The following is a 13336-nucleotide window of genomic DNA, read 5'->3' on the forward strand; positions in this document are numbered from 1 at the left end:
GAGCTCCGGCCTTCCGGCGGCGGAGGTGCGGGGTCGGAGGGTGGGCGCTCAGGTGCTCTCTCTTTAAAAGGCCGGCGGAAGCGCGGCGCGCTCGGCCCGCACTCGCCGCGCAAACTTGCCGGGCTGGGCTCGCGCCTTCCCCGAGTGCGGCAGCGGCAGTGGGCGCGGGGGCTGAGCGGCTGCCGTCCCCTCGCCCCCTCGTGCTCCCGGGCGCTCCCGCCCCCTCCCGCAGCCTCCCCTCTCCGCGTCTTCCTCGCTCCCCCTGTCTCTCGCTCGCTCTCCAGCGCGCTCTCTCGCTCGCTCTCATTTTTTCCTGCTGCTGCTGCCGCCGCCGCGGCGCCGCCGGGCGCCTGCATCTCGGCCGGCTGCGCTCGCCGGTCGGCTCCCGCTCCACTCCCTTCCGCGCCCGGAGCCCCCGGCTGGACCCCGCTCCCCAGAGCCGCCTCGCCCGCTCCCTTCGGCTCGGACGCCGGGCTCCGCGGGGCCGGAGCAGGGCTGGCCGCCGCTCCCTAGCTCGCCGGCTCGCTCTCGCCGGAGCAGCAGCAGAACGCCGCGCGCTTGGAGGCAGCTCTGGCCGGGCAGCCTCCAGCTCATCCCCGCTGCGTCCGGGACTCCGGGCGGCTCCGCGCCCGGCTCGGTCCGCAGCGTCAGCGCCGTCCGCCGCGGCCCGGGCTCTGGGCAGCGCGAGCAGCCAGCCTCCGCCGCCGCCTCTCTGCGCCCCCGGGGCAGGCGGGAGCGCAACCGACCCCTCGCCGCGGCTCAAACCTCGCCGGCGCGCGGTGAGTTGTGGCCCGCCGGGTACCGGCGGAGGGGACCGTGCCCTCCGGCCTCTGGGGCGCGGGCTGCGGCGGGGACATCGGGGCTCGGGGAGGTGGCCTCTGACGAGCTCCCGCGCTCAGGGCTGCCCGGAGGAGGGCCGGCGGACCCGAGCTCTCGGGGCTTGAGGGCGCGGGACCGAGGCTGGAGGGTCTCCCTGCGGGGCTGGGGCAGGCTCTTCGAATGCCCCCGAGGGAGGCAATGGGGCAGCGCCTTTTTTTTTTTTTTTTTTTTTTTTTGGGCCTGGGGGAAAGTGTCTCTGTGTAGGGGGGGTATGTCGGGTTCTGCCGGATGGGGGGTCGGGCCAGCTCTCAGGTGGGGGCGGCGGCGTTAGGGCGCCCTCTCTGCGGAGGGGCAGGGCAGGCGGGGGCGCGGGGCGTTATTTGCACCCCTTCCCCGCCGACTCCCGGCGGGAGGGCTGGCAGCGCCAGCCTCGCGCGCTCGGCTCCTTTCCCTTGCACCGCGTCCCGCTTCCCCGGCCGCCCCAGCGCCACCTTCGCCACCGGCCGAGCCCGGCAACCGCTCGCTCGGGGCCGCGGCGGGTTGGGACGGCGCTCCAGGGTCTGGGGTCTCCCCGCGGCCCCGGGACATCAGGGTCAGGTGCTCCTCGGATACTCGGCACCGACCCTCTCCGGGACCCTGGTGAACCCGAGCCTCTACCGGGGCCGCCGGGAGGGTGGCCAGGCCGTGTGTGCGTGTGCGTTGTGTGTATGTGCGTGTGTGTGTGTGTATGTGTGTGTTGGGGGGGTCCCCTCCGAGGTCGGGCTTCCCCGGCGCCCAGGAACTGGCAGCGCCCCCTCCCCGTGCGGGGGCGGGGCTGCGAGGTGGAGGCCCGGACTGAGAGCGGCGCCCCCGCACCGGGGCGGTCTGAGGCTGTTTGTGCTGAAATGGGGCGGCGGTAGCGGCGGCGGGAGTCCTGAGGCCCAACGTACGAGCGCCCCCTGCCCCCAGGCCACGAGTGACACCCCCTCCTTCAGACTTAAGGCCCTTTTTGGAGAAGATTCCTTGTTTCCTTACCCCTCTCGTCACCATGCCTGCCCCTGGGTGCGGGGAGAGCTGCTTTGCGGGACTGAGCTGGGCTTGCCGAGTGGGGTGCCCGAATCCACGTGTTTGTTGGAGCGGTGGTTAGTCTGTCTGACCCTGTGTCTTCTGTCAGAAAGCTGCCGTGATGGGGGAGGGAGTTCTGTGTATGTGTGTGTGTGTGTGTGTGTGTGTGTTTTCCCATAATAGCCCTCCATTCTGGGGTGAGAGTGGGGGCCCAGGGCAGGCAAGGCGGCCAGTGCTCCAAGTCTTCATACTGCACATCCCCTTTCCACAGCCCGCTGCTCAGCCTCACATCCCTGGGGCCAGCTCATGGTGGAAATTAAGAATGTTCTAATTCCCATCTTCCCACTCCCCCAGGGTGCGCGCTGGGTCTGCCCCACATTCCTCCCTGAAGGTGCACAGGGGATGCGGGGCCTCAGGCTCTGGGTCTGCATGAGCTCCTCAGAGGCCAGTGCGTGGGTGGTGGGGGAACTTCAAGAGGTGAGGAGCGGCAGGGAGCCTTTTCTGGTGACCTCTCCTGGGGTGGCAGACAGAATTCCCACAGAGGTGTCTGGAGGCTCCAGGTGTCACCTCTCTTGGGCAGGCTCTGGGGGCCAGTGGTGAGGGCCCCTGAAGAGAACATGTCTACAGTGGAGAGTGGGGGTCAGAGCCCTTGTCCCTTCCCCTGGTCCCCTCAGAGGACCACTTGGTGGGCCTCTTTAGGCGTTAGTCAGCGTCCTGTTCTTGGTATGGGGTTGGGGGGCCTTTGGGGTTGGTGCCCCTGAGCCTCTGCTTAGCCTGGGATGGGCATGCCTGCCCACTTACGAATTAGGTGACCCCTGTCTTCACCTTCCTCCAACTTCTGTCTGTTAGCCATAAACTTTCCCCCACCTGTCACCACCTTCAATCTCTCAGAGGCAAAAATACCAAAAAGTTAGATCCCCCTGAAGTCCTGGTTACTACTCTGCATTTAAGAGAGGCCCGGAGAGGGAGATGGCAATGCTGAACCCCAAAGAATGCTCTACTGGCAGAGGGTCTCAGGAGAGAGATGTATGGGATGGAGGGGGGCAGGCAGCAGGCGCAGAGGAGTCCTGAGCAGGCAGAGGGGGAGGAGGGGAGGCGGGAGCCCATCAGAAGTTGAGCTGCTTTCTCGGGGCCCCAGTGGCCTAGTGTAGGCTGCTCCTGTCTTCCTCCCTCATCCCTCCTCCCCCACCCTGCGTCTGGGCGGCTTCATTCTGTTGGAGGCGTGACGTCCCTGGGAGGAGCGGCAGACAGGCCCTGAGGTAGGTGAGAGCACCAGTGAGGAGTGAGCAAGAGTGAGCAGCAGCCTGCTGGCGGGAAGTGTGGGGGGTGGGCCCAGGCCAGGAAAGCTCTGAGGGCCCGTCCCCCCAACTTCCAGGATGCTCGGCCCCACCCGAACCCACCCTGCTGCGGGGAGCACTGCTGGCAGGAAAAGATGGGGCCGGGACCTGTGGGTTTCTGCGCTTGATAATTACAGCCAATAGACACATCCTCTTCCCTAGACAAGTGCGGAGCCGGCAGCCCCTAATTACCACCCACCCCAAGACATCTGTCCACCCTGCTGTCCTCCTCTGCTCAGCCGAGAACCCAACTTGGCAATGGGCAGGCCCCACTGGCAGCCTGGGCAGCTGGGACCCGCTGACTGCAGGCGGGAAGGTTATCTTACTTCTGCAGAGTGGAAGCTGCCTTTGCTGCCCGGAGCAGGCGGCGGGAGGGGGGGGGGCGGGGGGTGCATCGGGGCTCGGGCCCTGCTCGCAGGGGCTGCCAGAGAGCTGCCAGCTGGCTGGGCTGACCTGAGGGAGGAGACCCAGGGGCTTCCCATGGAGGGCCCCCCCCGGCCTGGAGCCAAGGACGCTAGCTTTCTGTGGCTCTCACCCAGCCTGGTATTGGCTCCTGGAAAGAGCAAGGAGGGCTTGTTTTCATGTCAACTCTGCCCTAGTTAGCAGGGGACTATCAAAAATTAATTGAGAGATTTCACTGCCTTTGGCCCTTGCAACAGGACAGGCCGCCTTTTCCTGGCTCCTGGGAACTCGTTCCTTTCCAGGCTGTCTACCGTCTCTGGCCTCCCTCTGGCCTCTTGCCCTGCCTCTCTCCCAGTGTCCCCCTGCTGCCTCCCAGCCCAACCCCAGGCCCGCAGCTCTGCATGCCAGACAAGCTTCCTTCTCCCAGCCAGTCCTGGAGTCAAGCTCGGGGTGGGGGGGGCCTTCTGCCTCCGCTCCCCCCACCTCTCTTTCCCTGCCCAAGCCTGCTCCTCTCGAGAAGAAGGCATATCAGCAGAACTTGCTTGAAAAAGACAAGCCTACCGTAGCCCTGCCCACCCCGCCTCCTAGCCCGCGGGCCTGAGAGGGCCTCTTGCCGCCTGTCCCTTGTTTCTTTTGGCTCCTTGGAAAAACGAGCACCACAAGGATAATAAAAATCACCCCTTCAATTAAAGCTGATGACTCCCGTCGAAATGTTTTATTATTAACCTCACCGTTTAGCAATCTCGTAGCAGCAGTGAGGCGTAAAGATGTGTGTACCCACGTATATTAAATAAATTGGGGAACGCAGTGCATAATGACATTATCTGGACCCCGTTCAATTAAGGTAGATATTATCTGCAGTAATTGGGAAATGCCAGCCTATGCCATTTTGGGCTAAGCCATGCTGACTAGCTGGCTGTGGTGTCTAGTGAAGCCTCCTTGTTCTGGAGAAAATACTGGCTGTGGCCCGGAGAGTCCCAGGAGAGCTCGGTCAGCTGCTGGTCCCAGTCTGGGTCCTGCCCTGTCCCCTCCCCTCAGGGGGACAGGAACTAGCCCCCCGCACTTGTTTTCTGGTGGGGGCTGTGACTTCTAGTAAAAACACTGTCATTGCTGTGGCTCAAACCTTTACTGGTGATTTTAGATCTTTGGAAATCAAGATTGGGGACTTGACCCGGATTCTTAGGTTTCTAGTGAGTGATTACTTCTCAGGTGTCACCGCCCCTTCTCCCTGCCTGGCTTCAGTGTGGCCTGGGGAGGGGGAGGTCACCCACCCCCGTGGTCATGTTTGTGGCTGTGCCAGACAGTGAGTCTGCCGTTTGACTTGCTAGGCCAGTCTGGGCCCTGGCCCTTCCAGGGCAGTGCTGGGGGCGGGGGGGACTCTGATTTAAGGAGGGGGGACAGGAATAAGGAGGAGGAGGAAGAAAGCCCGTTAGCCGGGAAGCCCACGATGGCACCGGCTGCAAACAAAGACACTTGCCCACTTGGATTGTGCCAGAAGACTGGAGAGGGGGGCGGTAGGAGGGGGGCAGGGTGAGTTGGGGCAGGAAGGAGAGGCCTGGGGGTCTGCATGGAAATGGGGGCTGGAAGTAGGGGCTGGCTCTGGGGGAGAGGGAAGGTCAGGGTTGGGCCTTTCATGGGCTGAACTGGTTGGGGGGGGAGGGGCAGGGCTGATGAGATGGGCTTGCTTTGCCCTCCAGGGCTGTGAGCTGCTGTGGCCTTAGCAGGTGGCCACTCTGAGTTTGTCATGAATCCTTGCCTGTCACGGTGCTCCAAGCCCTCCAGTGGGCCCCCATTTCTCCAGCCACAGAGGTCTTGTTAGATCTTGTACTCGAGGCCCTCTCTGACCTCCTCTCCCACCTCTCCCCCTTCCCGCTGCCCTCCAGGTCCTTGAACAGTGAATGCTAAGCATGAGCTCAGGGCCTTTGCACTTGCTTCCCTCTACCTGGGACACTTCTCTCCCAGAATGGCTCACAGCTTTTCTGTTTTTAGTTGCTGCTCCTATACCACCTCCTCAGAGAAGCCTTCCCTGATTATCTTTTTTCTGAAAAAGCTGCAGGGTCTTGACCTCTCTCCTTACCTGCCTTAGATTTCTTCCTAACCCCTGGATTCCCCGAAGTGCTGCACATCTTTGTGTGGGTTTATTTATTGCCTGTCCTGTGCCACCTCCTAGGTTGACCCCACAGGGCAGGTGCTGGTGTCCATCACTCCTAGCAGTTTCCCAGTGCCCAGAACAGAGCCTGCACACAGTAGGTGCTCATCACATATTCGAATGACATGGTCAATAACCGGTTGGTCGTGGCAGAAGGGATTGTATTCTATGCCTGACCACACAGGGGCTTGTAAGAATTCGGTGCCAGGTCTGAGTCCTACTCTGCTGACACAGGATGCTGCTGCAGACCCTGCCCTGGGCATCATCTGTGGCTGCCTGCTGGCTCTGGGCAAGGACCTGCCTGTGTCTTGCTGCTTATTGAGAATTTCCTGCATTCCGAGCCTTGGGCTAGGCACAGGGGATACAGAGATGAGGGTGGCCCACGCAGGCCCTTTAAATCTTCCAGGCTCATCATTGCCAAATAAGAGAGAGAGAGGCGTGAATGTGCGAGAAGGAGGGAACAAGAACTGGAATAATCAAGGCAGGCTTCTTGGAGGAGGAAGGGTCTCAGTTGCTACCTGAAGGGCAGGAGTCACAGGGAGGAGCCTGGAGGGAATCATAGAGTGGGGGAAGCGCAGCGATGGATTTGAAGTTTTCTCTTTAGTGTCTATGGGCATTAAGCTGAGGAATGACTTCCTCATCCCTCCTGTCCTCCAGCCGTTTCTTCTTTCCTTCCCCATACGTTGCGGTGCCCACCACAGGTCCAGCACAGAACCAGTCACTTCTGAATCAGGCCCTTGCTGTTCCAGTAGAGCAGGGAGAGGATGGCTTGGGAAGTGAGATGTGTGGTTTATGCACTTGGGAGGGTTCCTGCTGCAGGCTGGTGAGCTGGAGCTGCTTGGGGCTGGGAAGGGAAGGGTCACGGAGCCCAGACCCCCACTGTGCCCTCCTCCTGGCTCTTCAAACATGGCCTGGCTGGCCCGGGGAGTGTCTGGGAGCAGGGCTTCTTCTCTACTGATGTTGACTTTGATGACCTGGGAGAGGGGGTGGGAAGAGCCCAGAATCCTTCACTCACATCACATCATTCATTCACTTCCACAACCCCTGGTGGGGGATGCCAGGCGCTTGCCAGGCTGGGATGCAGAGATAGCAAGTGGAGTCTGACACGATCCCCCAAGTTGTGGTCCCTGTGGAGAAAGAGTTGGGCTGCTGGGGTTTGAGGGAGCTAATTGGCCATCCCCCCTTTCCCCGTGGACCAGGAGTCACACGGGTGGAGATCGAACTATGGGCCTTGTTGCTGTGCAGCAAGGTGGGGGTGGCAGCTTCCTATTACCTGCTCCCTGGGTCTAGGCCCTGTCCATTTGGGAGGAGACTGTCCAAAGCAAAGCACACCTCTGCTGGGCCAGTGTGGGGTCCTAAGGGGGATAGGAGGAGGTTCTCCCTCACTTTTCCCATTGGGGAGCGGAGCTGCCAGCCCCTTCTAGGGAAGTGTGAGATGTGGGCGATGAGGCATCTAAACAGCTCGGGAGATTCAAAACAGACTCCACTCATCCATCCGCGATGCCTAGCTCTTCTGAGCATCTGGACTGGGCTGCCTGCAGAGGCAAAAGTGAAGAGAGAGGACTCAAGTGCTGGAGGGCGAGTGGAAAAGCTGAGGGGAGGGAGGAGGCCTGGCTCAAGGAAGGCAGAGGTTGGGGGTGTTGCTGGGGGCGCGGCAGGTGGAAGAGCCCAGAGCTTGAGAGCAGCTCTGGGTGCGGCCCCCATCCCCGGGAGCAGAGTGCAGGGTCATTCCCTCTGACTCTGTCCTTGACTCTGGGGTTTGGGAGAATTCTCTTTCCTTAGCTTTGGGAGAATAAAAAGCAGCTTAGTGAAAAGTAAATCAGAGGTTAGTAAATCACAGTGGCTCTCTGTGGATCTGGTTGTTCCGTGGTTTGTGGTTCTTCCTGGCTCCGGCCCTGGTTGTGGAGGGAAGGATTTAGGTTATATGTAAGGAAGCAGGGGATCCAGCTCGTCGGGACTTGGAAGGGGTCACTGAGGCAGGTTGGGGGAATTTCTCCCTGCAGGCCTGCAGATATCAGAGAGGCCCTCAGATAGTGGGGTGCCTGGGCTGGGGGGGAGGGTAGACTGCAACCACCCCCCACCCCAGCTCTCCTCACATCCCCTTTCATTGAAGAGGATGTTCTGAAAAATACTGTTGTGTGTGGAGATGACCATGTGCTCTTCCCTCTGCTCATCCCTCCCTGCCTGTCTGGAGCCAAGGATCTGGCAGGGGGTAGAGGGGAGGAGAATGCAGGGGTTGAGGAGAGAGGTGGGGGCGGAGAGGGAGGGAGAGAAGAAGAAGCCCCCTGGGAGTGGGTGGGCACACTGGTTTCGACCTGCGGCCTTCCTGGTGATTTCATCTGGGGAGGGATATGTCCCCCTCCACCAACCCCCAAACGTCTGAGGTGTGAGCTTCCCTGGCTGTTTTAGATTTGGGGGGGGTGGTCTGAGGACTCGGAGCCTCCCCCCGTCTGGTCCCCCTTCCCTCAGGTGGAGTCAGCCCTGTGGGGTCTGGAAGGATGGCCTTGCCTCCCCTTGCTGCCCCACCCCCAGGCTCTGTTCCTGGTGGCTCCTTTCACTTAGAGTATTTTTACTTTTCCCTTGTTCCTGTTACAGGATCAAAGGAAGGAGGGGAGGCTAAAAGAGACAGTGGTTTGCCCAGCTCTTTGGAGATGTTCAGTAAAGGCAGACCTGGCAGGGCTGAGGGATGGAGTGGGACCTACTGTAGGCTGGGGCGGGGCCCAGTCCTGGTGGAGGGAAGCCTGTGAGCAGTCTGACCAGCTTGGGGCAGGGCCGGGGCCTTGAGGTCTTGATTCCAATCCTGCAAGGATTTGCTTTTCTTCTCACCGAGGCCTCCTTCCTCCATGTTGCGGCTGACTCTTCCCATTGCGCACGCGCACGCGTGTGTGTGTGTGTGTGTGTGTGTGTGTGTGTGTGTGTGTGTGTGTGTGTGGTGTCTGTGGCGTGTGGTATGTGTCTGTGTGCCGTCTGTGTGTGCGGTGTGTGTGTGTGTACACGTGCCTCTGTGCGCACGTTGCTTCCAGGAGAAGCCAGTGTCGAGCCCTCACGAAGAATCTGGAAGCCTGAGCAGGGCCCGACTGTCGGAAGCTGCTGTTCGTCGGTTTCCCAGCCTGCACTGGCCCTGCTGCGGCCTCGGCACACAGCCTGTCGTGATGCCAACCATCCCTCCATTTTTCATCCAGGCCAACCAAGCCTGGACCTGCAGGGTGTTCGGGAGGACCCCTGGGCCGGCGCGGGGGGCACGGGGGGCCTGCACAGCGCTGTGTGCCTGGGGCGGAGGTCGTCGTGCGAGCATCGGAGCATCGGCTTCCTCATCTGTGTGGGAGGGGTGAGAATGCCAGCCGGCTCCTGGGGGTGGGAGCGCCACCCGACAATGTAAGCCAAATGCTTAGTATGGTGCCCTGCACAGAGCAGAACGCTGTCATTGCTCCCCAGGCCTTCCAGCCTTTGCACAAGACAATGCTTCTTGGTGCAGGCTGAGCCACCCGTGGGACGTGGGACGCACACAGGCTGGGAGGGGACTCCTTCCTATCCCTGTCACAACTGAAAATGCCCTGCAGGGGCAGTAGGGCCCCCAGACCACCTCCTCCTCCAATGCTTCTGTCCTAGAGATTTGGGAACCAAGGCCTTTCCAGAGGATGGCAGGGTGGGTGCAGGACTGTGGGAGTTGCCCGAGGCTCCTCCAGTTGCTCCTGTGGTGCCCTGAGTCCCCCATAGCCCCTCACTCCCTGTGGTCCCCGGGGTCCCTGGGGAAAGCGATCTGATAAACTCAGGCACAGGAAGGTGGAGGTGGAGATGACAGTTCCATCCAGGGGTAGCTGCCTCCTCCCAGCATCTTAACAGCTCTTAATTCTCAGCCTTCCCCCAAGCACCGATCCCCCCTGCAACTGCTAGGTCACTGGCTCCTGGCTTCCTGGGGGACAGTGGGATTAGGAAGCTTTCCTGCAGGCTCCCCCAGGTCTCTCCCCAAGTCTTGCCCCCTCTTCACTTGCTCTGTGACTTTGGGAGAGTTATGGGACGCCTCCGGGCTTCCGGTTCCCCTGCAGAATGGGGTGCCGGGGAATTAGTAGCTGTGTTCTTGGCCTCTGAGGACCTAATGGGTGAGGGAACATTTTGATGAGGGGTCGGAGGTGAGGTGAGGGTTCAGAAGGCGCTTGCCAGAGAAACCCAGGAGTTGAGGCTGGACTCTGGGGTGCTGTACCCTCCTCCCTCTCCTTTTCCCAGAACTGGAAGAGTCAGGGTCTCTGCGGTGGGAATTACAAGTAGGGGACAGGTGGCTCTGAGACTGCTGCTTGGCCTGGACGCAGGGATCACAACTCTAGGAAAACCTCCCAATCCAAACGCAAGCCCTTCTTCTAAATGGCTAGGGAAACTGAGGCATAAGATGGGCACGTGGCTTGCTGGTCTTCCTTTGACAAGTCCATCAGGAGGGAAACCTGGGAGTCAGCCCCCCAGCCAATCCCTGATTCAGCTTCTCGCTTTTCTCCCTGTGGCCTTTTAAGTTGAGGGGAGGGAGGTTGCTGCTAGCTTCGAGCGGGAGGCTGGGGCAAGGGAAGGAACCCCAGGGGAAATTAGCCCAAATTAGCAGTGAGAATGAGGAAGAGCTGGTGTTCTCTCCTCTACCCTTGCAGATAAATATTTAATCACAACAACAATAATAATGACAATGATCATAATAATGTGCAGTAGCTCAGGCCGTAACCTGAGCCCCACTCTCAGAGGGAGGAAGTGGGGGAGAGAGGAGGAGCAGTGGAGAAATTGAGAGAGAAAGACTATGAGAAAGATGGCGGGGAAGGAGGCCAAGCAAATGAAAAGGAGGTTTGCCTTCTTGAGCTTGGAGCCCCTGGGGTTACCCTCTGTTCCGGGGTGGCTGGGCAGCTGGGGTGGAAATGTGAAATTTCATTGCCTGATTCAGGAGGAGGATTCTGAACCCGGACAGCCCCAGCTTCTCCCTGGCTGCTCACTCTCAGCGTGAACAGCTCCCAGCTTCGTTTCTTCTGCAGGGGGCCTTGCAGGCTTTCCTTATTCCTGAGTCCCCAAGGAGCCTAAGTGTCTCTCGTTCTAGAGCGGGGAGCTGGGTTCCGCGTCGTGTTTTGCTTCTCACTACCTGTGTGACTTGGGCAAAATGCTCTCTTGCTCTGGGCCTCAGTTTCCTTATCTCTAAAATGGGGTCGGACCCTGTGGAACTGGTTTCTTGCTACTCCTTCATGTGGGTGAGTGTTGAGGAAGACCCCTCTTCCTCCCAAGTCAGTTCCAGGCTGTTCCTGGGGAGTGTGCTCTCTGACGCCTGGATTTCTGACGGCAGTGGGTACAGACCTTGTGAAATCTTCGAACATGACCTAATTTCTGCCTCAGGCTCTCCCACTTGAACCAAAGTTGAGCAGCAGCTGGGAGAAAACCAAGTTCAGATTTGTGGAGCCTGTGGCGATAACCTCCAAGCATCTCCTTCTCTCAGGCTCCTGATGAGAGATCAGAATAGCTAATGTCTTCTTTGGGCTTCTGTTTGATTCTCTCTCTCTCTCTCTCTCTCTCTCTCCCTTCTAAGGTTGGTAGGAGGAGAGCATTGGAGCTGTTTTCTCCTTGATGCCAAGATACGTCAAGCTAGGAGCACTCTCTTTTCACACTCCTCCATCAAGAACAGGCCTGCAGGACGTGGGGACCAAGACTAGCGCTTTGCTTCTCCCTGGCTGCTCCCGGCTGCCTGGGAGCATGGCCCGTGTCGGCAACTGAGCACTGCCTGAGTGGCGAGGAGCACCAGCATGGGTTACCCCGTTGGCCGCCCTCAGCCACCCTGCTGCTGAAGCTGCCCTGGAGAGACTTGTGGGAGCTGACCCACCCATGCTCACCCAGGCTGTGGGGCCAGGGGCCTGCCAAGGCTAGGAGTGGGGCCTGCCGTTCATGGGTCTCTAGGGATTTCCGAGATGCCTGGGAAGACAGGCTGGGGCTGGTGGTGGGCCCGGCTGCCTCTTTGCCTGCTCCTTAGCCTTTATGGCCCCTGGGTTCCTTTCTCCCTGGGGAAGCCCAAGGGCCACCCCCACATGAATTCCATCCGCATAGATGGGGACATCACACTGGGTGGCCTGTTCCCAGTGCACGGCCGGGGCTCGGAGGGCAAGGCCTGCGGAGAACTTAAGAAGGAGAAAGGCATCCACCGGCTGGAGGCCATGCTCTTTGCCCTGGATCGCATCAACAATGACCCGGACCTGCTGCCCAACATCACGCTGGGCGCCCGCATTCTGGACACCTGCTCAAGGGACACCCATGCCCTCGAGCAGTCGCTGACCTTTGTGCAGGCGCTCATCGAGAAGGATGGCACGGAGGTCCGTTGTGGCAGTGGCGGCCCACCCATCATCACCAAACCTGAACGTGTGGTGGGTGTCATCGGTGCCTCGGGGAGCTCAGTCTCCATCATGGTGGCCAACATCCTTCGCCTCTTCAAGGTTAGTGCCTGGCTGGTTGGCCCCAGAGGTGGTCTTCCGACAGCCCCAGTCCTCCACACCCAGGGTGCTGGGCCTGGCTAGTTTCTTTCTCCTCTTCCCTCCTGGACTCTGAGGAAGAGGAAGAGAGTCCCCCCCCCCGCCCCGGAGCAGTATCTGAGAATTTGGGGGCAGTCCTGTGGTCAGAGCTTAGGTTCAGCAGAGTGAAGGTGTGAGGAGGGCCCCAGCTCCTTGGTGCTGACCATGGTGCTGAAACAGCTCCACCGCCTGGAGCTTCTTGATCAACTGAGCTGCTCTGTGGGGAATTCTGAACCAAGAGAGGAAAAGGAAGTGCTGGAAAACAACAGAAGGGAGGAGGAGATAGGTGGACAGATATGTAAAAAGACAGACAGATGGATACATAGAAATACAGGTAGACAGAAAGCGAAACAGAGTCGAAGAGATAGATAGGCAGAATGGAAATACGAATGTTGGAGATTGCCAGAGACATAAAGCCAGACTTTTGTTTTGACATTGTTTTCAAATAATTGCAATTCTCAAGAAAGATATGTTTTTCTTCTAGTAGTTGAGAAAGCCCAGTGTGGCCCTCCCACTCTACCCCAAGATTATGCTTATAAAATGTCTTGATTTTTTGGAGGGGGCATTGGGCTACAGCACCTGCAGAGGATGGACAAGGACAGGGAAAGGGTCTGGCAGGAGCAGGCAGTCTCTGTTTCTCTTGCTCCGTGACTGGAACCAAGCTTCCCTTGCTCATTTCCTTCCTTCTGCCCTTCTTTCTTGCACACCTTTCTCCCTTTCCTTCTGGAATCCTTCCCCACCCCCTCCCTGCTACCTCCCATCCTCTCTTCCTGGGGCAAGAGCTGCTGATTTGCAATTCAATTGAAGCCAAGTGCTTCGCTAAGCTGCTAAAACAACTGAAAGCTACCGGGTAGAGAGAAAAACATTACAAGCATTTTACCAATAATTATGAGCCGCTCTTCTCTTGGAGCCTGCCTTGTTTGCTCTGTTTGTGTGTGCTTGTGCTTGTGTGCATGTGTGTGTGTGTATAAGGGGTAGGTGTGTGTGTGTGTGTGTGTGTATGTGTGTGTGTGTGAGGAGGGGGTAGAATATGCTGGAGGAGGAGGAAGGAATGCACAGAGGAAGCCGCT

The 13336-nt window shown here is 59.4% G+C and overlaps 1 protein-coding gene across 6 annotated transcripts in view; it reads left to right on the forward strand.

The window, feature by feature from the left end:
* Positions 1-407: 407 nt before the first annotated feature.
* Positions 408-13336, forward strand: part of GRM4 (glutamate metabotropic receptor 4) — a 118339-nt gene continuing 105410 nt past the window's right edge. For 5 of the 6 annotated variants that reach the window (XM_027604169.2, XM_027604173.2, XM_027604174.2 and 2 more), the window contains exons 1-2: positions 408-779; positions 11297-12191. In XM_027604169.2, coding sequence (XP_027459970.1) covers positions 11673-12191 — 519 coding nt within the window. In that variant the 5' untranslated portion in view covers positions 408-779; positions 11297-11672. Of the gene's footprint in view, positions 780-9086; positions 9127-11296; positions 12192-13336 lie in introns of those variants that run through there. The other variant, XM_027604170.2, reaches the window with a different exon arrangement.

Source organism: Zalophus californianus, chromosome 7 (genome assembly GCF_009762305.2).
Source record: "Zalophus californianus isolate mZalCal1 chromosome 7, mZalCal1.pri.v2, whole genome shotgun sequence".
In the NCBI taxonomy this organism is placed as follows: Eukaryota; Metazoa; Chordata; class Mammalia; order Carnivora; family Otariidae; genus Zalophus; species Zalophus californianus.